Here is a 27,416-nt window from a genome sequence, read left to right as displayed (position 1 = left end):
TATCTTAAGGTACATGTACCCGATGGCTGTAAATCTACTGTGCAGTTCGGTGGCATGTTCCTTAGTGTTTGTTCAACTCACCGAAGTTCTCGTTTTGTTTGAGCTTATACGCATTATATGTTACTAAAGCTTACAAATTTTATAGGCCGTTAGTAGTGCCTGAAGATAGCTCAGTGTTTAGAGCGCGAATTTACTGACCGGAAGGTGCGTGGTTTGGATTTGACCTCTGCATCGTGATTTCTCCTGTCTGTCTTGGGCAACCTGGCACTATCCCAGTCCTCGTGCTTCCTTCGGGTGACATGGAAGCTAGGTACGCAAAAGGTGTTACAGCTAAATCATTATCTTGGCGTGTGGTTATCATCTTTCGGTCTCCCAGTTGATACATCGCGGTCATTTGTTGGCCGACTGTTCAAAGGATGGTGTACATAACCCGCGATAAGCCACTCTAAAGTACGTTTGCGCCAGAATAGTCCCAGTAATTTCACAGCGAGATCTCTTCCAATGAGTATTTCGATTATGCTGTTTCCTCATTTTGGAGCAGCTGCCTTGTCGGATTTGAGTGCATCTGTAAGCACTATAGGAAAGTTCACATCGGCTTTCTAGGCAGTGATTTACGTAACCAGTCGGTTAACCATCCATTGGGATTGATTAAAGCCCATCTGAAATCATGTCAGGCCTACCAGGATGGTACTTGGTGCCAGTCTGGGTGTCCGAACGCCACAGAAACTTGCACGAATTTGAGAAGAGAGGGAAAAGAAAAAACGTGGCTGTTTTATTGACCTTTGGTTCAAAGTCGCCTATTTTGAACTGAATATTCTGTAGCCCGGTGTCAGCATCGGAGCTGCATCGTTTCTGTTATACCTACTGATTCGCCAATCTGCTGCTGACCCGCTCCAGTGCCTAATGCCGGAAAAAAGACTCACAGAAGGGAACACAACAGCTATATTCCGAACAAGCGAGTGCAAGAGCGTGAGTGCGTGCGAATACGAAACTATGACGGTCTCAAGCTATTTATTGGAAGGACATTGTCTGAACTTGGCCCAATGGTGACGCACACGGTTTGGCTTTGGTACGAAGCTGCGACGCGCTGCACATTGCGGGGCGTCGTCTGACCTTGATCAACGCTGACTCGCGCTGTCTGGGTTTGGTACAAGACTGTGAAGCGCTGCATATTGATGGAGCGTTGCCTGTCTGGTCAGCACCTAGCGGAGCTGAGGGTCTCAGTAGATTTCGGACATTCAGTGGTTGCCTTTCCTGATAGTCTCAGATTGGGTGATGAAAATCCTTTTGGGTTGATTGCGAGCTTCGAATCAATCTATTTCGCTTAGGTAGTGTTTTTTGCATGCCTTCATCCATGTAATGTGGAAAACTGCTAATTCCAAAAACTGGAATGCCTGCGTTCGGATTTTCCAGGCTATTGCTATCGCAACAAGCATGCAGAGCGGTGAGGTAGTCCAAAAAGACCAAACATCAGACCACGTTGCCCACCGCATCTGTTCCGTTTGGTGAAGCTATTAAGCGGTTTGAATTTCAATCCTTATCCCAATCTGATTGGGTATCTCAGTTATTAGTCCTGCTACCGCGGGTGCATACAGGTGCAAACGTCTACGATGCCAGATTCGATTTAACGGTTGCTCCATCGTCGGTCAAGATGTCATCCAAACATTCTTTTAGACTCTCCAAGGTTAAATGATCGGAATTGATAAATGCAAACCCTCCCAACGGGACAGCACCATGAGGAGATCCCTACTTTGATTTTGCGATCATGTTCCACTCTTTGCTGATTTTACGTCTTTTAAGTTCCGTTTCTAACGATGCGTTACCTGTGGACCCAAAATCAATGCATTCTGTGCACCAAATGGTTTGGTCAAATACACTAGGTAGCAATACCACGCCTTTCTTTTTGCCGAAGAAATGCAGAGTTCCTTAACGGCAACTCTCCACCGTCCATCTTCGAGGTGTAAGTGTCTTGAGCGATGATGTTCCTCGTCGCAATTCCTATCCGGGACTATTCACTCTGCAATCCCGAAAATTTTTTTCTTCCCCACTGGGAAAGTATACGATGACAATAGCATTTGCTACCGGATTACTTTCATTTAACGACTGCACACAACTCTTGTCGGGACAATCTAGGATTGCGATATGGAAAATATTGGTATTTTGATGTGGAAATAGTGTCCTTCCTGAACTAACCTAGGGTAGAAACGAGTTCTTCCAAGTGTAACCTGGCGTGTCTTTATTGGAAGTCCAAAGTGGTAGGATTTTAGGGACTAAGGGAAGTACTGAAGTCGGGGAAATGGGAAGGGATACAACAACACATGATCACTCAGAATTCTTCGAGTTCTCAGTGATATGATTATTGTGTTAGTGCACGGGCACTATGTTGTGTCTCGTTGACGGTGGTGCAACCTCTATATCAGGCTTTGGCTCCCTGCTCTGCTCATTATGGTATATGAAAAGGCACGGTCACTTGAGAAAGCGCTTTATGGAGACAAAGGAAGGTTATTACAGCTGTATCTATAGAGCACTCACAGAGAGTTCGACAAGGTCGCGCTAGAATTCCCGTGAGGGGGCGACAAGCGTCGAGCTATAGATGCTCAATCCAGATTGGCTGAGATTCTGACCAATCGAGACATACCTTGGTGTAGCCCCCAGCCTGCACTTGACACAGCCGTCCAATCGACATGATGTTCGATTATTAGCAGTTGCTGGCCTCGGCAAACCATAAATTTCGTTGATTTATCGACTAGCTAGCCTGATGAATTTATCAGTAGCTGGCAGGTTCATCTTAATGGAGTAGTGTATCTCAGCTAACATGACCCGTCGTAGGCCTCCAGTTACATTTGTACTGCCACTGGACGATAAAGATGCGTCTGGTTCTCGTACTATATTGACAGGTGATCCATCAATTTGTATAATTGCAGAGACATACGACAATGAAGAACTGGTGTTGAATACTGATATTGTTTTTGTGATGAGGATAATGACAACTCATGGGCATTTCTACTAAGGATTAACAGCGAAAGTGAACTGTGCTCACATCCTGGACAGAGTTTATCGCCTAGAAAGTGTTTCGTGTGTTAATTTGGGGAAGGAGCCCGGATCGCATGTTCACCTGACTTCTGGTGCGGTCGTTGACGGTGCTACGTCAATTGCAGAGTGGTTTTCTAATGGCAGCTATTTCGATCCACCTAACATCCATGAACAACATATTTCTTCTTGGTTGCTCCAAGACAGTGGCGAGTGTTCAGCTTTCGCCTTCCTGGTCTTAAAGTCTAGCCCGACTGACATTGAGTTCCCCGTCCACAATATTTGACTGATTAATTAGCTTGCTACCGCTTCACCGTTTTTATTTTCCCGATTTCTTCTAGGTCATTTCGTCCAGAAAGTGGTGCGGCACCCAATCAACTCTCCACAGGCTCGGACTCAAGTGCCTCTTCAGAAAAGCAGAGTAGAGGTGATGCATCAAAGCCCTCGCGACGTCATATAAGGGTGAGTTTGACATTCCCAGTTGAGCACTGCATTTTACGGTTCAAATCCTCGAAATTCATCCTGCCCTGTGGTTGTCCAGCTTGTATGGTTTCTGGATAATTATGGGTTGAATATCGCCAGCTTGGTTATCCCAAAGAAACTGTTCTGTTATCGTTATAGGAACGGAGATTTGTTCGTTCAGCTGTAGTAACTTTTCGGTGCCTAACTGCCATGTCATCCGAAGGTTGCACGAGGGCTCAGATCCTGCCAGGTTGTCCAAGCCTAGACAGGGAAAGTCGAGATGCAGAGGTCGGGTTCAAATCACGGACCTTCCGGTCAGGAAATTCGCGCTCTAACCACTTGGGACATGTCGGAGATTTGTTACAGGATTGTAGTCTATTCTGACGCCTTCCACACCCTGAAACTGAACATCTTTTGCTTGTTTCCATATCCTTCTCAAGAGTGATGTTCACTAGGAAACCGTTTATTCAAGTTCTATTGGGAGAAGACAATTGCACGTTGCAGTCAGTATTCCTGTCATTTACTCTCCACATCTGTGCCTTTACGTTTCACATGGCGCAAAGTTGAGTTTCCTATTGGGATTCCATCCGGCACATATAGTTAATCAATCGGTACTAGAAAGCAGAGGAGCACTGTGCAACTGTTTCCTCCGATTTGTGAATCACCAGCCATACTCTTAGTATAAATCGCTAAGTATATTCGAACCCGCGGTCCTTCGGTCAGGAATGGCTCAGCTCACGTTTAGACGGGACGTAGCGTCGTTAATCTTTCAAACGCTTAGTTCCCCTCATGATTCCGTGCTATGTACATAGTCACACCACTCTGGTTTGAACGATGTAGAATGTGCTTAGCATATTCGGCTATTATTGGGTTTTCACAAACGTAACGTAATCCATCTTTCCTCATTGGGAAAAAATCACGTAACTCTGAGATGGGACGCGCTACGGTAAGTAACTCCTAAAGAACTATATTCATGGCCGCACCACTCCCTTTGAACGGTCGTGTTCCTGTTCTCGCGTAATTATTACGATAAGTCCACACCAAAGGGAAGCACTGAGCTCGAGTTTCGCCCTTATTACAACTCATCAGCAGTGAACATTCAATCCCGGTGCCGGGAATTCGAACCCCAGACCCCAATATTCCACCAAGGCACGTTGGACGCATCTGAATTATCATGACTGAACAGGCGAACGTGTTCACACTTGAGCTATTTGATTGGTGTGCCCGACCCATCGAATGACGACCCACTAACTGTCCTGGTTATGACGATCGATTCGCCAGCCAGTCAGGACTTTCCAGTCAGGTAGCGTGGTACATGCTTGATTCCTTATTAGTTGGCTTCTCAGATAGGGACTTTTCGTGTACAACATTCACGCGACTTGTAAGATTCGTTCTTTCCTAAGTGGACTACTTCACGAAGGAGACTAATCACAGGGTTGCTGAAAACTGACAACCTTGTGAATAGTATCCTGTATGAAAATGTACTACAATGTCTCGAATATCGTACCAACTGAAACATGAGCGGCCTGGGTAACAGCACATCCGGCTGTAGAATATCATAAACGAGAGATTCAATTAAGTCCCCCGTGAGCACCAAATTGATTTGCAAATGAGTGTATTTGGATTAATTATATTTCTCACCGACCAACGAGTGTGAAACGATTTTGATCCCGTCGATAACTCTCATTTGAACAGCTCACCCATCTCTCACTCACCTTCAAGTAATTCGCCTACAGTTTTAGTCGCTACCACCTAATCGTTCTAGAACCACGAACTATACAACAGCCCCTCCAAAGAAAAAACTACTTGAGAGAAACCACTAGACCTACCCTCTGCGGTGAGGACGACCAAATTTAGTTCGTCAACGCTTAGACCTACCGTGGTTCCTTATTTCGGTCTAGTTTGGCGTCGCTAACTGCATAATATCGGCAGAACGAGAAAACTCGAAGGCTAATTTGCTCTTTTTGCTGCATACTCCAGTAAAGCAAACCACTCATAATGTTTGGAGGAAAGCTCATTTGATGTTCGTTTTACTCAACGATATCATTTTTGCTTAATTACCGCATTCTCTGAGCAAGCAGATTTGAGACCTAGTTGTTAAGTTAAATCCATCCTTTTTTCTGTACCCACCCAGTACATGATTATTCAGATGGAGCTTTGTCCATCCAAAACACTACGTCACGTAATTGACTGTGAAGGCCTCTCGACTAATCCCGACCGAGCCTGGAGTTTGTTCCGTGAATTGACTGACGGACTGGCCTATATTCATTCGAAAAATGTAATCCACCGCGATCTGAAGCCGGCGAACATTATGGTAGATGCAAGTGATCACGTGAAGATTGTGGACTTTGGTTTGGCCACACGATCTGTTACCGACCGGATTGAACATGAGGCGGTAAGCGTTTCCATTATTTCTTGACTATTGCTTGGGAAGTGGAAAGCCTCAGGTTTGTGGACAGAAAGCGAACTCACTTAAACATCGATTGTGTTCAATAAGCGAAAAATTACAATGAACAGTTGAACACACTTAAAATCTATTAGTAGGTGACTATCTAGTGTGTCTTATTTGTTCGGTAGTCTTTTACTCGCCTGGATGTGTCGTGTGAACATTTCGCAGTGTCCCGCATCACACTTACAACACTGTTCAGGATCGTTTATCTCGTAGATTGCTTTGGTCATTAGGTACATACTTTAACACTACATGATAACTTCTCGTGACCGACCGTTGATTACCTCTCAGTTTGCTACCACCAAACGGTTGAATGGTACGCTTATAAACTAAACTGGCTTCATTCACTCTGTTTTCTGTTCAAGATGCTAAGGTCCTCGTGACCAAGCCATCTGAACCGGTAACGGAGCTGGATGAAATATAGACTCTTTTTCGGCCGATGTTAGGTGCACTCTTGCTAGCTGTGAACTAGCTATCTCGTGTGGTCGTCCGACTCATACGAATGCTTCAGGGGACATGTGAGCTAAAGAGCTTTGAAACGAAACGTCCGAGAGTGTGGGCGTTTGTTTAGGCTCTTCAACTAGGTGTAGCAACAGGGCTAGTGGTATACGAATTCAACTCGCACACTTGTTTTTACGATAATGAATGTCGTCTCCATCCTGAACAACTCACATGTCTACTTTTCGGTTGCTTGTTTCGTCGTCGAATGATTTTGAGTAGAAGAAGGTAGTTAGGATGCTCGACGAGGGTGCACACAGTAACCCGAATTGAAGTGAGCGGCTGAACTAAGTGAACTTATCGCTTGGTTTTTCTTCGAGAAGCATAATTGTCTGGTATGTTATGGTCGCCTGAATTCGTGACTGAAGTAGTCGGTTGAATGTCTCTACTCGTAAGTAGTAAATGACAGGGGAAGGGGGAACTCACAATGGGAAACCTGCGTAAAAATTGTAAACGTATGGCAACAGCACACAAAGCCATGTCAATACACCTAGACGGAGTAAAACAGGAGTAGATGGCTGGATGTGAACAGAGGACGGTTATAAAATACTGGCACTACGAAGGTCGCTCTGATGAAAATAAAGCTGAGGGGGCGACGGTGTTTTTCCGCGTAATAGGGCGGCTGGAAGTGAAGAGACGAGTGGCACGAGCGAATCACTCATGAGGTTCATGAGAAGTGACAAGTTCAAGGAGGCGGTGCTACGTCCTGCTAGTGAAGAAGCAGCCGAAATCGGTCTGTCAAACTACAGGCGTTAATGTGATGTTCAGTTTCCCGATGAATATTGTCGGAAGTAAAAGCTTCCCAGTTGCTTGCACATCCCAAACATGACAGCGATATTCTGTCGCAGAGTCTGTACTATTGGTAGTTTGGGTGCAGTTCAGACGGGAGCGGAGGAACGAAAATCGCGCTTTTCTGGAGTCTGGCGTCGCAACTGGCCAGTCAGTAAATGACCAAGCAGACTATCATAAAATAATGAACGAATGAAATGACAATTGGGGGATTATAAGTCGAAACCTAACTCGATGAAGAGCGGCCGAAAAGGGTTGGAATGGTGAACGAAGAAGGAGACATGTAGTGTTTGATGAGAGTGAATGCAACTATACGTGGAGAGTGTGATTCAGCAATGTTCACAGGGTCGGCGTTCAATGCAGTCGTCGAATGCGTACTGCCGTCACTTCAGTGTATCGGGTATGCGACCAGTTTTTGTGTGTATGTCAGTGGTTACTTGGCACAGCCTTCTTTTGTGGGCTGTATGGTGCTTTGGAACGAGACACCACAATGGTCCCCGTATAGTCAGAAACTAACTACGAAGCTATAATGCATGGTAATAACAGCGGCCACTACGGGTTATACTGACAAAATCCGGACACTGAGGATTTAGGAGACCAGGGATGGGTGTGAACGAATGTATACCGTGAGAAAATCTGGAATGGGTGAACGCACATATTGATTGGGTGCAAGGATTCAACAATACAACAGCGAGTTTGGAGTTGAACAAAAATCCGTTAATTTGCTCTGTAGGGTCAACTGCACACTGAATTCACAGGTGATCAAGTTACACATTGTCTATCGCCTTGAGCTCTTGCATCGTTGATTGTTTATCCTCTTAGTATCGTTCACCGTGTGTCCTTTTACCTGATCCTCACCTTACATTGACATGTTGTTCTTTAGCGGGAAGGTGTTTGAATTGGTGAACGGTAGCTGGAGCAGTAATCCTATTTGTTGGTGGGTAACCTATTGAGGTAGTTCGGGCAACACGTCGTTAACTAGCCGATCTGTACGTTATCCATAGGGGTCTTGTTCGAATTATGTTGATTAACGCTACCATCAGTCAGCCTGTCAGATTCTCGGCTGCACACCATTTATTGAGAGTACTTTGGTTTCAGCTGCTACATCTGTAAGCATGGGTTATTCCAAACGCCCGCCCTTCACGCCCTTCACTGAATCTTGTTTTATTCAGCTTGAATGACAGTATTAACGACCAGAACAGCATGTTTAAATCGGAGATTAAGCTGAGCTTCCCGTTAACACAATCCTGATCTGCAACTGAGTGTTTCTTTGCACCTGTTCTTTGATTTCAGGGTCTGCCGTCCGGTACAGAGTTTGTTGGCACCACTCCGCTCAGTTCAAGCAATATGGATTGTAAACCCACCGGATCCGGGCACACCGAAACATCGACGGACACTCCGACTGAACAGCTAAATCCAACTTTACTTGGACGTTCAATGACACGAGACGTGGGCACCTATTTGTACATGAGCCCAGAGATACTGAACAGTCACCGAGCTCGTCTTTTTTACGATGAGGTATGCATGAAAGTGAAATTTGAGTGCTCTCTCAATCGGTGTTTTCGATGTGTACGTTTACACAAATTGACAAGTTGGGGCTCACTAGGTTGACTGTTTGTAGCTGTGCACCGGTCGCGCTAGTTGTTCGCGTTGTTTCCATGACAACACCGCATCGATTATTAGGTTTTTGTCCTTGTACCTTAACGTCAGTTAAGATTTAGCGCAAACTCGCCATGAGTTTTCGTGAACTGGAATAAAGCAGGTGATGTCAGTGGCTGCCCAAATTTAATTTATCTCAATGAATATCGTGCCAACTGAAACATGAGGCGGCCTGTGTGCAGCACATTAAGTTGTAGAATATCATAAACGAGAGATTCAGTTGAGCCTCTCGAAAAACCAACTTTGCTTGCAAATGAGTGTATTTCTCGAAAACAGTCCAATTTGGGTTCAAGTAGAATATGAGGTTGATGGAAACTCGGGGACTGCGCCTACCTGCTGAGCCTTGAGAAGGGCGAAACCGGTCGTGGGCTGTTGAAGAGTTTTCAGCAACCTTATGAGCAGTTTGCCATATGAAAAATCATTATTTTTGCTTTATCTGTGGGAGGTTTCGCGTTCGGCCCATCCTTGTCAAATACACTTTATCGGCAGAGTTGTAGAACCAGGTGCAGACCGGAAAACAGATGACCACAAATTCACCTATCGGGTTAGCATTTTACCGCATGGAATCCGGGCCAAATTAGACCGTCGTATCAGAACCCCTCCGATTTTGTAATTTTTCCGCCAACTTTATGTTTCTTCCGCGAGCGAGCAGAACTACAATGTTAACATTGATTTGACTTTGTGGCACTGTTGAATGCATTCGTAGACGGTTTCCGCTTTAATTTCCAGCGTGTCGATATCTACAGTCTTGGTGTGATTCTGTTCGAAATGTTCTACCGAGCCATGCCTAGCGTACATGAGCGTGTCGAAGTGTTGACCGCACTGCGCAGCGAACACATCATCTTCCCGATGGACTGGAGCTCCAAACGTTTGTCCAACCAAACTCGTCTTATTCGAATGATGTTACAACATGACCCGGATCGTCGAATCAGTGCTTCGGTACGTCAGCCTTCCGCGTTAGTGAAGTGTTTTTCGTTCCGTGGTATACCCACCGAGGCTTTTGTGTTAATTCCTTTTATCTTCGACCGACAGCTTGGACCTTGCCATTATGTATACAACTCCAGTCAGCGGTAGTGTTTTACCTTGTACTTTATCGTCAAAACACCACTGGGTGAACGAGTTCATATGTTTGGTAGCCCTCCGCTTGACTTTATCTGGTTTACTTTTCGGATTATCTATAAAATACACCCTCTTCAATCTATTACGAGGGCGTTCAGGGTAAACATGATTGGTTTCCGATAACACTATGCTCAGAAGGGGTGCACGAGGTTCTCATCCGTTGGGTAGGGATTTCACTGTCGGGATGAGTCGGTTCCACAGGTGACTATTACTCTCAGACTCACGCTTTTGCGATAGGCTTTTACACTATCTCTCCCAATTATGGTTGTACGGCAGCGAAGCACCAGTGTTGAACACTGATGATATGCAGTCCATGATTATGATGATGCTTATCACCTGTCCCACAGTAAGGGTAGGCTCCTGTTAATATCCGAGTTGTTTAATCGACCAATCAGAGACGTTGCTCTTTGCTCCACAATGGTTCTGGAAACTTCGAATACTTTTCGACTCTCTTGGCATCTGGCATTTTTTGCCATACAGTATTCCCTTCAAAGAGAGGCCCTCCGGAAGGGTTCGCAAGATCATAATGCGAGCGATTGACTCAGAACGGACGAATGGAAGAAGGAATCCTTTCCAATATCTAATCACTGTTTTTCGTCCCATTGTTTCTACAGGACCTTCTGGCTTCTCCCTACGTTCCCCCGTTGAAATCCACGGAGGCCGCGTTCCGCAAACAGCTTGTTGAAGCATGCAAAGAACCAGATGGGAAATTGTATCGGTTCATAATGCACACTCTTTTCTCTCAGTCCTGTTCTCGCACATCAGTAAGTCGTCTTCTAAGTGCGCTGTTTTCTCGTTTTTATCCATGACCTGTGTGTTCATTGTCGCTCCTCGTCTTCCCACTCCATAGGATATGCTCTATGACCAGCAAATGAGACTGGACTATCCACTGGCTAATTTGTACGCTCAGGAATCTACTGTGGGATCGGAATTTCAAAACTATTGGATTGGACTAAGGGAGTCGTTGACTGATCATCAACTGGTGTCGGTTTGTCAGAGGGTTCATAGGTAAGCAATGACTTCTGATCGGAAGTTTAGGGTTACTGTTAATCTGTCCAACTCCCGTTAGGTTGTTATATTGGTTTTACTGCTATGCAGTGCACCTGATACTGCTTCACGATTAAACTGCGTGGCTGCTGTATATATAAATAAATACCCTGTCGATTTTGACAGTATGCTACCGCTGTTTCAAAACATTCAGGATTTTTGATAAGCGGCTGACTGATCTACTAAGCTCCCCCGTTTTTGTTAACCAGCTCAGCTTCAGAGGACTGACAAGCACCCCTTTAGTGTTTGCTTGATCATTTGGGCTATCGCAGTCCACAATCGCTTAGCCATCATTTCTGCCAGTGGACATTGACCGCACAACCTCTTTCTTGGGTGAACAATCTTTTTCCTCTCGGTGGTCCTCCAACAAGAATATGCGCACCACTGGGCCCATCTGAATTATCGCGAGCTTGAGGTAACTCAATGGTTAGGGCGCGAACGTACTAACCAGAACGTTCATGTTTGGAATGCAACCTCGGCATGTCCACTACACCGTCTATGTGTGGGCAACTCTAAAGTATCTGAGCCCTCATGCTTCCTTCGAGTAGCGTGCCAGCTAGGCACCGAAGTGGTGCTACAGCTGAACGATTATTATCGCTTTATTATCCCAAAGGAACAGGCTATCATGTCCGTGTTTGTTTGGCAGTGAAGTGACTGGTCCGATGTCCCGGCATACTCTACGTACGAGAGCCTTGTGGGTGGGAATTATCATTTAAGCGATCCGACGAGTGTCCAGAAATATGTCGCTTGTTTGCCATGAACAATCGGAAAGCACGTCGCTGTTGCACCTCTCGAATGTTGTATACGATGTCTTTTTTGTGCCAACTAAAACGCAACGACTTCTTTCCGGTTATAATTCACAAACGTTGACGATGAGCATGGCGTGTGGCCACTTGTCTTTGGCCTCAGAACTGATGGATCATTAGGTATACTAGGTGAATCGCTATTAAAATCGATCCTTTCTTCCTGACTTTCGCAACATGGGAACGTAATATACGCAATACTGGCTAAAAATAAAAGATTACTCAGCTCACCAATCCACAAGAAGGAAAACAAAACACAGTGGAGACCGATCAGAACAGAAGACAGAAACGCTGAAACAGAGGTAGGTATTCAAAGAGCATTCAAGTTATGCGAAGGCCTCTCCCTTGCATCAAACCAATGTCTGTATTGTGCTAGCTATTCTCTAAATACCGTATAAACACAAGTTTAGGACGAGACCTTAATCGTTTGCGGATGACGTCTTCCCGACTTCGAACGAAAGGTTTGTAGCCAATCTCGTCGAACATAGTTACAACAGGCAAGAGCCTCGAATTACCTATATTTCGGAACCCCGATTGCATCTTGTTTCACATGAGCTATGATGCTTAACGTGTTATGAGTTACGTAGTTCGGCGGTTAAGGCGTGAATTCATTGACCGAAAGATCCGTGATTCAAATGCAACCTCAACGTTTCGACTATTCTTTTCTAAGCTTGGGCAACCTGACAGTACCTGAGCTCTCGTGCCTCCTTCGGGTGAATCTTACAGCTGAACAATCGAGTCTTGAGTTAGACTCCCTATAAATTGAAACACCAATATCATTTTCGAGCCAACTTCTCACGTGAATGCCATACTATGAGAGATGTCCTCTCACTCAACTTGGGCCCATGGGTGGCATCTGAGAAATTCTAGTCAGCTGTTTGTACTCTGAATTAAGCAGCCGGAGGAACCATCTGGTTGATTTTGAGAATGTCACAAGCAGCTGTGGTAGACGTCAACACTCTGGCCAACTTAATGTTCTCCTGTATAACCACCAACCTGTAGAATACTTCGATGTATTCAGGAGAGCCCAGTTGAGTGACGCGCAAAATTACAAGCCAGAAATTGTGGATTCTTGAAGTTTATCAAAAGATGCGGTACTACATGTATAAAATACGTAATAAAAGGAGTACAAACTTCAAATTATGGCGGTTTCCGTCTAAACTGTTGCACGAAGTAGTGCAAGACCAAAGAAAGCCCGGAGAAGATGGCAAATCGGTCTTAGTTTGCGACGCACGCCTCGGTACAACATGTGGTGCCAAAAGGTATTCGCCAACACTTGCCCCTGCCTCACACACCGGGTATATGTGTCGCGTATACTGATCATATCATCTGACAATTCGATCTGTCCCCGCAACAATAACAAGTGACTTGGAGTAAGCACGTCCGAGTCTGGATCACCGTAGACAGGTACAAGTGGATGGTTATTTAAAATACGCTCCACCTCCGTTAGGAGGGCAGATAAAGATTCGTCGGTCAACACCTGTTCGCGGGAGACCACACTCAGTACTCGGCGGATAGATGGTATCTGGCGCTCCCATTGTCCTCCGCGGTGCCTGCTATATAGGGGGTTGAAGTGCCACTCAATCCCGTGGGCTATCATTCTCTCATTAACGGGATCGCAGTCTAGCGATTTCAGACACTGCCGAAGTTCTAGTTCGGCTCCAACACAGTTACTTCCTCTGTCACTGAGCCTTTTCTTCGGTGAACCACGCCGGTTAATGAAGCGGGCTTTCTTTGGTCTTGCACTACTTCGTGCAACAGTTTAGACGGAAACCGCCATAATTTGAAGTTTGTACTCCTTTTATTACGTATTTAATGCATGTAGTACCGCATCTTTTGATAAACTTCAGGAATACACAATTTCTGGCTTGTGATTTTGCGCGTCACTCAACTGGGCTCTCCTGAATACGTCGGCTGGATAAATCTGGCTCGTTTCACAAACTGATGGCTACTTTTTGGTAATATATTTTTGATAGGCTGACTCACGGCTTGCATCTTAGCCCATTGTGGCTGTTTGGGAACCTGATCAACAGGATATTGTAGTACCAAGAGGGCATTCTTCGTGCGGTTAGTTATTCCTACATTGAGCAATTAATAGGAAGGTACAGTTCATAGTTTTAATGATTCGAAGTAGATGTCCCGATTCCGTATGTTTATTCAAAAAATGCATTGAGGAATTTCTTCACCAGTAGTCCATTTTGAATGCTACTTTATGGACAAGTTCTACTCCCTTCAGGCGTGAAGTGAGAACATCACATCGAAGCGACTATCTCCTAAGACGATCAGTCAATTTCGGGTATATATTGAACTGGTGCTATCCTTGAGTGGTGGGCAGCTACCAGATTTTCTAGTGGTTGACCAATCTGGCTTCCGAGTTTCTCAGCCTACTGTTTGGACGAAACCAAAATATTCGGAAAATTAAGATAGTTTCAATGAAATTTCTTCCAGTACACGTCTTCTCTGTCTCTTTGAGTAACTCTCCATCAAATCGGCTTCATCATCCCGTTCACCAGCTGTGCATGATTCGAGCCAGCACTGCCATCATCCCCCACTAACCTCCGTCATCGTTGTTGTCATCCTCTGCGAATCATTTACCTGTTCTATGGTGGTGATTCTCCCCAAGAGTTAGGCAACTGTTGACTGGTACGCACAGTTTAACCCCTTATAGTCTTCGGAAGCGTGATCCATGTTCCAGATTAGCTGTTCGTTGACTCGAAACCCAAACTAACAAAAATGACATTTTAAACGATCTATATGTTTAGTAAAGCGCCATAAAAAGGTCAGGATGAACCCAAACACCGGAGTTCACCACTTTTCGTACGGCTCTCATATGGGGACTGCGATGTTTGTTACTATTGTTTGTGGATTTTTGCTACATCTGCTTTTTTCCTGTCTCCCTTATACTTCCCTTACATTCTGGTTTCATTAGACATATCGTCCAGAAGTTGGAGTCAATTTTCCTCATTCACAACGGCGTCTACCTGCAACCTCCCCTACTAGTTCCTGTCAGCGCGGCTGTCCTTCCTCGTCGTTTAATTCGATATACTACCCAGGACAGTGGTCAGTCGGTCGAACAAGCCATTTTGAAGACACGCAATACGGCGCCACCCGCTAGTCCGGTGCTGTTGGACAGTTACGGAACTCAAATGTGCCTTCCGGAGTCTTTGCATCTGCCTTTTGCTCGTTTTCTCGCCAGATCTGGCTCCACCCTGATTCGTGACGTAGAACATTTCTATTTGAAACATTACCAGTTTGGAAAAGTCTATACTACCACAACCACGCCTCATCATGCCCCTTCATCAGCTGATCTGGCATGGAGCCTTTCCACGGAGATGGATCAGGCTGTGTTCGATATCGTCACTCCCTCGTTCAGGTTGGTTTCCGAGTCGGAACTTAGCGACACTATATATCCGTGAATTTCGAGTGTCAACTAAAAGCACTACATGCCATACCTCGGTAATACTTCATCGGTTTAACCTTTGGCTTCTAGGTTGTGTATATCTGTTTTCCCGACACGTTACCACTATTTTCTGCCAGACTGGGTTTCATTTAACTTCCTTCTGCCAGTCTAAGTACTCTATCTTCATTTTCCACCCCTAGTCCTCATGCCGTCATCGAGATGTTTGCTGTACTACGTGAGGCAGTTTTACAGCGAGGCAAATTACAGGTAGGTTTATTGACCTGTTTGTAGAGTCTAATGTGTTTGTGTGTGTCCCCTACTTCCACGATGTTTGCTGTACTACGTGAGGCAGTTTTACAGCGAGGCAAATTACAGGTAGGTTTATTGACCTGTTTGTAGAGTCTAATGTGTTTGTGTGTGTCCCCGCGTCTACTTCCAACCGGAGAGTAAACTCATGATCAATACAACAGAGAAAACGATTCAGCTGTAACACCCATTTCTGCCTAGCTGCCACGCTACCCGAAGGAACGATAAGGGTTAACATACTGCCAGGTTTTCCAAACCTAGACTGAAGCATGTGAGATGCAGAGGTAGAGTCCGAACCATGGGCCTTTCGGTCAGTAAGTTCGCGAGCTCAGTGCCATAATCTCTAACTCTTGGATAGTTCCAGTGTTCTGCTTCAGCTTGCAAATAGATTCTTGATCGCTTGACACTTTCCACTAATGATGTGTCCTACCATGGGAGCTGTCTTCATTGTTTTCAAATTTTAATCCAATCCATAGGCACAGTAATTCACTTTTTTCCTCAGGTTTAATAACGACAAGCCAACTGAATGTGCCATTTAATATGAAGCTAACTATAGTCATAGGTAGGCTGACTAACCTGTGAACACACCTGTCATTAAATTAAGCTGGCAATGCTATTAGAAAGTGTGTCCCGATTAACCGCCATTTCTTACGTCTCCAACCAAGCACAGGCGGGGACCCCATCCTGGAAGGCGAGATGGCTAAAGTGGCTAGAGCGCGGATTTACTGACCGGAAGGTCCGTGGTTTGAACCCGACCTCTGCCTCTCGACCCCCCTGTCTAGGCGTGGACAACCTGACAGTATCCCAGCCCTCGTGCTTCCTTCAAATAGCATGGCAGCTAGGCACCGAAAGGGTGCTACAGCTGAGCAGTTTTTTTATATATTTATTTATATCAGGGTCTGGCACCTATCGACTGATGCGAAAAACTGCGTCTGTCGGTCGTGCTTCCTAAAAGAAGGCAAAAATCGCTAAGCAACAACAATTGAGAAAGGAACGAAAAGTTAATAAACTCGTGGCTAAAGCTAATGGATGGTGCTCCATGTTATTCGGTCCGCTTCCTCCCATGTTGAAACAACTTCTCCGGTTAATTCAATCGATTTAACTCATATCGAAAATTACTTTATTCGCCCGGAGTGATTGTGCCCGCGTGTGGCCGTCTCCTCTGGTCAGCTCCTCGGTTGTGGAAGACAGTGTCAGTTCCTTCCGTGTTATGAATCTGCTGGTGTCGAGTTCTTGTCGATACGTTCTACACTGTTTTCTGTTACAGCAATCAGCTCGCTATATTCTGTATCTCAGTCACACGAATCTAATTGAAGCCATATTTGCGCAGTTGGATGTTCCTCCTGATTCCTGCGCCTCTTTATGGCACCATCTGGCCGAGGCTAACTCATGTCCAACTGCTGCTCCAGCGAACGGGCATCACATCGGTGTGGAAAACCTTGTGACACGGCGCCTCTCACTCCCTGCTTTATTCACTGGGGATTCGGCTCGTTTGCATTTTCAGCGGCAGTTTCTTCGACTGTTGCATTTTGAATCAACAGATCCAACGCAGTTGCGCTCTGTCATATTGCAGTCTGCTCCGGAACCTCGTTCACATGTGCGCCGGCGTGTGGATGATGCTGTCAAACAGCTGGAGGAGATCTCACTGCTCTGTCACAAATTTGGCCTGCAGGACACGTTTCAGGTATGCTTTTTGTTCTATCAGGAACAGGGCTTCAACATATGGAGTTTCTCCTGGGTGCAACTTCCTTATCTTGGTGCACTTAGGATCTTCAACTTGTTGCGTGTGTTCTTTTTTGCAGCTATCGTTCACGTCGGGCCTTGTGCTTCCGTGTCACTATTACCAAGGACTGGTGTTTCAGTTGGTGGTAGACTGTGTACAATCACAAGCCGACTCATCCCCGTCCACTCAACGCATGCTCTCACTGAATCAGCTTCCGACAGGAACTGGGGAGGACGGAAGTAGAAAACCACTATTAACCCAATGCCCCACAAAGTTGGGTAGGTCGAAGAATCCCATTTCGGTTGAAGACTCTTCGAGCAACACAGTTGATGGGCATCGGATGCTGATGGTGTTAGCTCAGGGTGGAGAATACAGTCATTTGGTTGCAAAGCACTGCCTCCCCAAGGGCTATGCCAATATCAGGTGAGCGTAAGCATATTTCAAGTTAACTCATCAAGTGGCACCAACTTTTTGTGGGACCCGTGAGGACTACCATTGAGGGACTCTCGAATTCGACTAAAATGATTATGGATTTTCACGGCAAACTCTTGTTTTCATCAGGGTCGGCGATCTGTTTACTTCAACCGCCGCTTTTCTTCAAGCTCCCACTAACTGGATTCCCACTACGACCTTCCCGCAGCGGAAGTAATCGTTCGCAGTGACAAGCGCCTTTGACTCTTGTATTCTAGAACACCGTAGAATCTCATTCAAGACGGATTACCTTCTTTTTGTTCGTATTACGCGCTACACTGTCTATTGACAAAAGGTAACATTACACACCTACCCACTAGCGAACCATTCCCCGAAAAGGCTACTCCCCATTACCATCCCTCTTCAACTTCGTCATCAGCATGCGGTCCCACTTTTATTCACCTAAACCTAACATTTTAGGGGCTTGAGTGTCGCTAGGGCATTCGTCCACGTGCGTCGACTAGGCGAATGATATCGTTCTTTTGAGAATGGAGCCTATTTTAAATACAGTAAGTAATTCTATTGGGGGCGAGATGGTCCAAGTGCTTAGAGCGCGAATATACTGACCGGACGGTCCGTGGTTCGAATCCGACCTCTGCCTCTCGATTTCCTGTGTCTAGGCTTGGGCAATCTGGCAGTATCCCGCGCCGAAAGGGTACCTACCACATCTGAATGGCTATTACTACTACCAAATAATTCTACTGCAAAGTTCTGCATGCGATTCACTATTGCAATGTGTAGGCCGTTACTGCAAACTTGAAGTCTCACTCAGACTTCAAGTTTGCGCATTGATCAAGTATTGTGGTTGGTAAATTTACCCACCGCGGTAGCTGAATAGATCCCAGTGGAGTCAACATATCCGGAATCATTCAGCTGTACTAGGCTGGTGGTTCATAGTCGCCATACCACCCGAAGGTAGCAGCGTGACTGAAATACTGCCAGGTTGGCCGACTCTAGACAGGAGCGGTGGAGATGCTGGGGTTGGATTCGAAACACGAATCTTCCGGTCAGTAAGTTCGCTTCCCAACTACCGAGCCATCTCGAGCCCACCCAACTGAGTGCCAAAAAGGCAGTGTGGTTTATGGGTAGATCCGAAGCCTGTTGCCTTGAATTGACAGCAGTTTGTCTCTCAAGAGTTGTAATATTTATCGTTGTATTCTTAATTAGAGACGTAACCGTTAATCTGAGTTTCAGCCTTCGAACTTTTCTATCGCCCTTATTCAATCCTCTAGACTTTTTGCAAACGAAACGCCAGCACCAACACCACTTCCCCAGCCGACCATCCACAGCTTGAGTCTTGCTGAATGTCCCCACGTGATTGGACTCACGTTCTACACCGAACGCCTTGTTTGGCTACAGTTCACTTTGTCTGCTAACTTGACCTCCCTTCTGGCCAGTTTGGTGAGTTGTGCGTCGCAATATTGCTCTTTATCCCATTGCACTACTGAAATGGTTTTTGACCAGACTAAACCGCTATCTCTTGACTCATTTGCTGAGCTTTGCAGTCGATTAACAAACGTTTCGTAGCCATTTAGGGAGAGTTTAGTGTGCCGATAGACTGGTCAACAGCACACTAATGATATCTCGAATACTGGTACATCGATTGCCAGGCTCAACGAACGACCCAACAACGGCCGATTCCACTCGAGTTACCAGTGTCCTACAACATCACCAACTACTCATACCGGTGTTTGTGTAACCTCCTGAATGAATTAATTTGTCTGGTTTCTGCCTTCATTTACCCCAGACTCAGCTTACTATACTGAGGTCGAGATAGCTGAGTTGCTAAGGCGCAAAACTGCTAATCGAATGGTCCATTGATCACGTTTGATTCCTGGTTTTGGGTGTCGCTTTTATAGGCTCGGGCCATCCGGCGGTATCTCAGCCCTCGTGGTTCTTTGGGACTGCATGGCAAGCGTGCTCAGCCGGACGCCTATTGTCATTCTCGCCCGTGTTTTGACCGAAACTAAGCCTACATTTCTGGTGTCCATTGAGCGTTTTTTCGTTCACACACACGTCATTTCATGTGGCGGATTCATTGTGTTTGATGGTTTCGTTCAATCGATTGCGAGCAAACAGACCACTTTCCAGCACTATCCGTTGCTCTGTTCTGCTGACTTAGGGAACTATTCCCAGCTTCACACCTTTTCAGATTTTATCATTGTGCTATCCTCCTGGTTTCCTTTTCTAATTTTTTTTAATGAGGTTATCGCTAGTATCACTAGTATCGACTTCAATTGTGCTTTTTTTGTTTCCTCCAGACACCCCCGCCTGATCCACATATGTGCCAGATTCTTCTCAGTTGGGGTGTGCGCGAAACAGATAATGTTCAGGAACTGTACAGCAACCCATTTAAACATTTACCATCCGTATCCGCCCGTCGCACTACAAGCGGCCCACAACGCTCCGGGACTGACTCATCTCAAGTTGGAACTCATGGAAATACTCAGTCCACTTACGATCACACTAATTTAATCACCGGTAGCCAGTCCAGCACCAGCATGGCGCCCTCCGCTGGCTCCGTCTCGACCGTTGGCATCGGTTTACCTCTCGAATCGTTGGTCCAAACAGAAGACGGATTGCGACTCGTATATAACTTGGCAAAGAAGCTATGGAGCTCCGGTTTGCCGTGTGAGATTTTAACCAGTGCGGATTCCGTACGTCATTGATTCTCCTATTACTCACTGCGCAATCTGAATATGTACTTGGCTCGTTAGAATTAAAATACCCCCCCCCTGAAATAAATAGTGCCCTTCAGAATTACTGCAACTGTTAGCAGCTAATGTGCATTTAGGGTTGTGTCATGAATCACGCTCAGATTGATTTTTCAAATCCCCCCCCCCCTGAAATAAATAGTGCCCTTCAGAATTACTGCAACTGTTAGCAGCTAATGTGCATTTAGGGTTGTGTCATGAATCACGCTCAGATTGATTTTTCAAGGGGTTGTGTGTTATTCAGCTAAACGTTTAACAATACCCGGTAACTTTTGCACATTCTGGGGTTCCGTGTATCTCCTCAGAGTCAACTAATGCGAAACGACTGGGTTTTATCAGGTCCCATATCGTTGACCTTCTATTTAGTGAATTCAAATAGTTCGGACTAAGCCTGTGAACAGCGTAGTAGTTGGTTGATCGGGGGCAAAGTACACTGTTCACGCTCTCCGGTCCGCCAACCCAGGGACTGGCGTCTGGGGAGTTTCGGTTGCTGATCTCAATAAGCACTATACGACTTTGTTCTAGTTACTGTCAACTACGTTAGTAGCACAAATATTTCCATGTTCCTCTTTTCGAATAGGATGTCATACGGGCTGCTGAGAACCGCGCCGCTGAATTCGCTATCAGAGTAAACCTGTTAGTTCCTTCCACTGTAGCCAAGACCAATCAGGCTGCCGGTAAAAAATACCCGTCTGCTGTCACCTACCAGCTATGGACAAGACATGAAGCGTTGCATGTTTCTGGACAATGTGTGATGGTTGGTGGAATACGTCGTCCGGACCCTGACTCTGTAGTAGCACATATACTTGCTCGTCTTCCCACGCGTCAGTCTGCCGGTGAGGCTTCTCCACCGTCCAGTGCTTCAAATGGAGATCTGATACATCTAAGTAAAAACGCCTCTTCAACTGGTTTACCGGAAAACCTCAATGCCAAATCGAAATCTATCGGTACCATGTCAATCATTGGATCCAGTGATTGGGGCGAAGACTCACAATCTCCATCGGAATTGAACAGCAGACCTTGGTATGATCTGTTTTTACTTATTTGTCATTATGTTTGTCAGTTTCATATATTGCTGTAAGCATCATGCGTGTGTGTAGCTGTGACACTGATTTGTCGATTCATTTTGAAAGATCTGGCTGGTAGCCTCTGTACAGTTGAAATATGAACCCGCCGCACCGACAGTCTAGAGGAACGTATTCTATCTGGCTGTCTTTGGTGGACTTCTTACTCATCAATGAACGTCAGCATTTGTAGGCGAGTCAGCTCAGGGGTCACGCCAGGAGCTGCTAATTGAGAGATCGGCGCTGACTTTTCTCATCTGCCTTCTCTAGTGTCTATCCTAAGTTCCATGGAAGCTATAAGCAGAATGAATGTTGTCTTGTAATCAAGTTAGCTGGGATGACATTGTTTTGAACTAGGCTTATTTCTCCATATTGACCGGTTTCCTCTTCGTTCCCCGCGCAGGCGACGAACCAAACGGACCAGGTGATCATTCGTCAAGAAGTGGCGGCAGTCATATCTAGTCAGTTCGTCTTATACACCGACTATCGTCTCATCGCAATGAGTATGACATGAGTATGACATGTGTTACATTGCACAAGCCCGTCGTCGGATGAGCCTTCATGTAAATACCTCGCTTTTGTGCTAGTTTGCACTGTCTTTTTCGCTTTCCACCCTGAGATAAGTCTCTCCAATTGAACCACGGTAATACAGATTTTGAGAACTTTTTGATAATTGTGCAATTTTGTAAACCAGTTACACATGTATCTCGATCAACCCCACTCCGTTTTGCTACGCATTTTGAACGCATTTTGTTCCCCTGAAGTTTCCTACTTCCCATAAATCGATTATACCTGGTTTTCCCAGTTCTTCCCAGCATTGCGGTATTTTATTAATTGGATCGGCGTTGATAGTTATGATTTGTAGGCCTAATCACAGGTTTTCTCCTAATCTGTCTGGTGTCATACCGACGTCTCCATTCGACTCGAGGCATTATGCGATAAAAACCAATCTCGAGGTTTTTGTGTGGTACTAGTGTATATTGACGATCGCTCATTCGACTCTGAATTAAAACACCAATCACATAGTTTCTTGCTCTCTTTAGTTCGTCAATGTAAAACCCGTCAACAGCAACTCCAAATTTATCCGCACATTCCAAAAGCCATAGTGCAACACCCGTTGCTATTCTTCAGTTCTTAGCTGTTGCTGAGAGGTATATGTGAGCCCGTTCTGTGATCGGTCGCTGTAGACTAATGAGTTGTCCCAAACAACTGAAATGATCCACATCACACCCGTCCTGTTAGTTTGTACTTTGTCTACAACGATCACTTCATTCCGGAACTTCAGTATTCACCATTTCGCTACTAGAAAAATGTACTGTTTCGGCGGGTATTGTCGCGGGTCAAACGTAGGCGATGTGACCGTCTATTTTGTCAGTCGACCAGTGGCATTTGAGCAAACTTGCTGTGAAGCTTTTTCTGGTATATATCTATCGTATCTGCTGATTGGCCAATCTGTGGTATCTGCTGCTGACCCGCTCCAGTGACTGAAGAAAGACTCACAGAAGGGAGCACAACAACTATATTCTGAACAAACGAGTGGGAGAGCAAAATTCACAACGGCCCCACGCTATTTAAAGGTGACTTTCTGACATTGATCCAGGATGTCTGCTAGGCGTTAGTGAACACCCATCAACATCGATCGTGCCTTTGCGAAACGCCTGAACGCTGATCACATTCGGTTGTGCTTTTGTGGCGTGCAAGAACACTCATCGGCTTTTGCTGAATTGATTGAATGATTGACTGGCCTGGATGCTTGCCGGCTTTTCTGTTGAGATTTTGGTGGAGCAGTAGGTTACGGGCGTTCTGAGGATCTGACCTTCCTGATAGTATCACTGCATGTGAAAATGCGATTTATGGACAAGAAGAGATTTGACAGTTTTCATTGAAGTTCCATCCGTCATGTGAAGGCCATCTGTGCTGAAATCCGCATAGACACAGCTGTTTTGGTCATTCGTTGGAATCGTTAGCAGTATGTCTGTCATACACTTCATACAGTGCACTGTGGTTGTGTCACCAGGTTTTTACACTCTCATTTCTTCCTTGAGAAATCGAATCAGGTTAGCACCTCGCATACCGTGCAAGCGTCAGCCTGTCGGTAGCTGTGTTATGTGAAAACACTTATCTCTTTGATCTTGTTGTCCATTTTCACCGACCACACAAAAGTTAGGGACTTTTGTCAATTTTTTGTCACCTTTCCGACTAGTCGGCTCGCTCGATTTTCACATTTTGTTGGAGCCTTTGTGAACCACGTCCTTATTCTCTCAGTGGTCAACGTTGCTGATCCAAATAGAAAGGATGGTCGACTCACATCAGTGGAGGAGTACACATGTACTCACAATCCACAAGTACTGGTGATTTTAGATATTTTACCTGATTTTGTAAACAAACGAGATTCGTGATGAAGCCGAATTCATATGCACCTCATAGGTGAGATGGCCCAGTGGTCATGGCGCGAATCTACTGACTGGAAGGTCCGTGGTTCGAAACCTACCTCTACCTCTTGACTTCCCCTGTCTAGGCTTGGGCAACATGGCAGTATCCCAGCCCTCGTGCTTCTTTCTGGTGGCATAGTAGCTAGGCACTGGATGGGTGCTACAACTGAACGAACGATATACACTATAGGTCAACATTAACCATTCGGAGAGCAGATGACGAAGATGAGTAGTGTGGGAAGGATATAAGTCTTCGAGGTAGCTGAAGCTAAGACTGTATTTCACACGCTTGACTACACTGACACGAGCACTGATCCACATTTGCCCAAACAAGGTACCTCACTGCTTGCTGTTTCTCCAATTCCGATCGGGATCTCTGTGACTACAGAAACGTGACTGACGAACTTATAAGACATACGTCCCTGGATGTGGACATACCAAAGATGAAATAGATGTAGTAGTGGAAATTAAGTAAAGTATTTTAGATAGAGGCCTACAGTCTATTGAGGATGAAAATACTTATGAGAAATTGGATCTGTCTGAGGCGGCTCAAGACGTGGCAGCTTTTGAGTGCTACGGATACAGCATCACTACGTAGGCGCGAGATAGCCCAAGTGATTAGTGCGTGAATTTCCTCACAGGAATGTCCGTGGTTCGAACCCGATCTATCCCTCTCCCTGTCTAGGCTTGGGCAATCTGGCAGTGTCCCAGCCCTCGTGCTACCTTCGGGTGGCATGGCAGTTAGGCACTAAAGCGGTGCTATAGCTGAACGATTCTTTTTCACTACGTAGAACGTCAGTCTGGTCGTGTTGATGTCACAAGGAGTTTTTGTCGTTTCCAAAGGTGAAAACAGAGAAACGCCATCTGCCAGCTGTTGTGAAATGTTTCAGTCCATGAAATAGCTGTTTCGAAACGGGGACGCTTGTGAAATATTGTACTGTTCTACGGTCATCTCAGGTTTGAACTGTGTTACCTTTCTGAGGAAGCAGAATGTGGTTCTTCACTGGAGGGTTATTCAATGCTAAATTCGTTTCCCTTGGTTTTTCGCAAGCTAATGTAATCCGGGTTTCGTATGCTATTCTCTGACTTGAATCTTTTAGGCGTGTTATTTTCGAATTACTAAATTCCATCCAGTGCCATATCCGAGCAAACTTCCGGCTCAGGTAGTGTATCAATAACAGAATGCTGGTTGGACCATATGTTCGTCAATCCATTTCGGATTTATGCAGACTGATAGTAGTATGTTTACGGCTGGAATCTTCAACTGTCGATCAAATCAATGAAAGTCTAGTTTACTGTGGCAAGGGCGTGGTTACTTCGCCTCTAACTAGATATAATACTGGTCCGGCCGAGCGAGTCGCCCAATAATAACCCGTGCTCTGGCACATCTGCCAATATGAACCAATCACGGCATCGCAAACATCTTGACCAATAGGGCTTTCCTGGGCATCCCAATAGTCAAACAAATGGCGGAGCGTGTGTTTCGCTCACGTGTCGGAGCACACAGTCGGAAACAACCAGCTTCAAAAGCACACGATATCCGGAACTTGCTAAAACGGAAACAGGGAAGATGCGTCAAACGATGTTGTGAACTAATCCTCGGTCACATTTATTGCACCCACCTCGGGTCCCTGTTTTCTATTGGAAGAGGTCGAAGTAGTTGAAGTAAGTCGCGACTGATGCGAGTTTATCTTAATTCTTGCTACCTGGTTCAAATGATCGAAGCAACTGTTGTGTTTATTTACTCAGTTCCCTCGCGGGGCCCGTTTGAACTTGAGTAGCCCATGTGCATCCAGGTTTCTTCAACTAAAGTGAATTCGAATCAAGATCGAAATCTTAAAAGCTTTCGAGATCTGTTTCATCTCCGTTACATGTCTGAGGGTTTAATAGATGCACCGACAAACTGTGAAGAGCACCGATGATCGGTCAACTGGATATAGTATAGCTAGCCCACAACCATACGGATTCTGGTCGCTCAACACGGCGCTAATGTTTTCCTTGAGTGACGACTTCCGGAAGCAATTTCGTTAAGACCTGGGCGTTTTCCCTTTTTAGGGTGGGTCGTGTTAGTTCCACACGATACACCATGACGTACTCTGCCGGCATTCGCACCGTGCTATATCAATGCCTGGCAATGAATGAAACCCACACAAACCGGATCTTGTCTTCCCTTGCTTTCATCGTTTTAAAAACGGTCAAATGCACTCGTCAGATCAAGAAAAACGACCACCGTGGGACGGTTGAAAGAGTGATGCTTTTCAAGTACTTGTCTCAAGGGAAAGTTATGGTCAGCCAACGCGGACTCCGGCTTCATCCTCACGGGTTCGTCTCTCATTATAATCAAACAACATGTGTAAAATGATACCAGAGATCACGCTGGATGCGATGGCTACCAGGCTGATGCCATGATAGCTTTCGCATGCCGCTCTTGACCCCTTTCTGAAGACGAATGACGGTCAAGGCGCCCCATCCCACTGGTATTCTGTTTCCGTCCCAAGTCTTCCGTAATACGGTCATCAAACTGCTAACCAGGACATCCTCACATTCTTTGAAAAGTGTGGGTCGCAAGCCAGCCGGCAAGGATCCATTGTAGTGCTGGACGGATGATATCCCAATCTGGATTTCTGTTGTAGACTGCGGGCTGGCATTGGTGTTCCATTCAGGCCGCTTGGGTTCTTCCGGCCATTATGTTGAACGAGACCAGCTAAACTGTTGTTTAAAGTGTTCACTTTAGTCGCTCCAGATGATATACCACTCCCGCGTCTTCGCATCTTGTTTCACTGACACCTGCCTAGTGGCCGGCTGATCGAATCAAATAGAATGGGGCGAGGCTTTTACCAGCAGCGGATGCCTTCTACATATCATTTGGTCTTGCTAGCCACCAAGCTCTTGATTTCGAAGGATCTTCGTATACCAACATAGTCGCTAGTTTCCAGTACGGCTTTCCTGGCAGCAATAAAACTGGTTTGGATGATATCTATCTTGGATAAAACAGTTTTGAATGGGGAGGGCATGAGTTTCCCACCTCGCTTCCGTTCAACCTCCATGCACTCATCGTCATCAGAATGGCTGTGCGTTCCCAATAGCCTTCCAGTCAGGTCAGCTCGGTGGTGTTGAGCTACTGAAACTGGTCGAATTTGGTGAATGGAGTTGGTCCGTTTTGAAACGCGTGATGGTTACGGTAGGCGAAGTGCTAACTGAGCTCTCACAATGGCATGATCAAAGTGAGGGTGCGCAACTCGGATGGAATGGCACTCTTTATTGAGGCTTTCCATTGGTAACTGATAGCGACGTGATTAAGCTGAGTCCATGGTTGGCTTGCGGTTGGTGGCCTTCGAATCACTCAATGTGGGCGCTTTTTCTGAAAGCTCGTACTCGCCAGGGACACATGATAATCAGCACACCACTGAAGCAGTCACTCCCAATTTTTAGTATGCTGATCATCGACTC

At 45.7% G+C, this 27,416-nt stretch overlaps 3 protein-coding genes across 3 annotated transcripts in view; 2 read left to right on the top strand and 1 right to left on the bottom strand.

The window, feature by feature from the left end:
- T265_05041 (hypothetical protein) overlaps positions 1-23,933 on the top strand; it is a gene marked incomplete at both ends in the record, with an annotated part of 54,661 nt that extends 30,728 nt beyond the window's left edge. Inside the window, 14 exons of the mRNA XM_009169941.1 lie at positions 3,372-3,492; positions 5,627-5,887; positions 8,522-8,746; positions 9,617-9,826; positions 10,621-10,770; positions 10,857-11,014; positions 14,786-15,229; positions 15,457-15,523; positions 16,830-17,246; positions 17,365-17,708; positions 18,989-19,157; positions 20,018-20,413; positions 21,051-21,493; positions 23,738-23,933. Coding sequence (XP_009168205.1) covers positions 3,372-3,492; positions 5,627-5,887; positions 8,522-8,746; positions 9,617-9,826; positions 10,621-10,770; positions 10,857-11,014; positions 14,786-15,229; positions 15,457-15,523; positions 16,830-17,246; positions 17,365-17,708; positions 18,989-19,157; positions 20,018-20,413; positions 21,051-21,493; positions 23,738-23,933 — 3,601 coding nt within the window. The remainder of the gene's footprint in view (positions 1-3,371; positions 3,493-5,626; positions 5,888-8,521; positions 8,747-9,616; positions 9,827-10,620; positions 10,771-10,856; positions 11,015-14,785; positions 15,230-15,456; positions 15,524-16,829; positions 17,247-17,364; positions 17,709-18,988; positions 19,158-20,017; positions 20,414-21,050; positions 21,494-23,737) is intronic.
- Positions 11,510-19,795, bottom strand: T265_05040 (hypothetical protein; the record flags this gene model as incomplete). Its single annotated transcript, XM_009169940.1, has 7 exons — positions 11,510-11,633; positions 13,152-13,601; positions 15,646-15,819; positions 16,215-16,382; positions 18,324-18,415; positions 18,663-18,810; positions 19,773-19,795. 7 exons carry the CDS (start codon positions 19,793-19,795, stop codon positions 11,510-11,512), a joined length of 1,179 nt encoding a protein of 392 aa, XP_009168204.1.
- Positions 23,934-25,466: 1,533 nt separating the features above from the next.
- T265_05039 (hypothetical protein) overlaps positions 25,467-27,416 on the top strand; it is a gene marked incomplete at both ends in the record, with an annotated part of 41,851 nt that continues 39,901 nt past the window's right edge. Inside the window, one exon of the mRNA XM_009169939.1 lies at positions 25,467-25,631. The remainder of the gene's footprint in view (positions 25,632-27,416) is intronic.

The sequence above is a fragment of the Opisthorchis viverrini genome (assembly GCF_000715545.1).
Source record: "Opisthorchis viverrini unplaced genomic scaffold opera_v5_91, whole genome shotgun sequence".
Classification (NCBI taxonomy): Eukaryota; Metazoa; Platyhelminthes; class Trematoda; order Opisthorchiida; family Opisthorchiidae; genus Opisthorchis; species Opisthorchis viverrini.
This window is presented reverse-complemented; position numbering and strand designations above follow the sequence as displayed.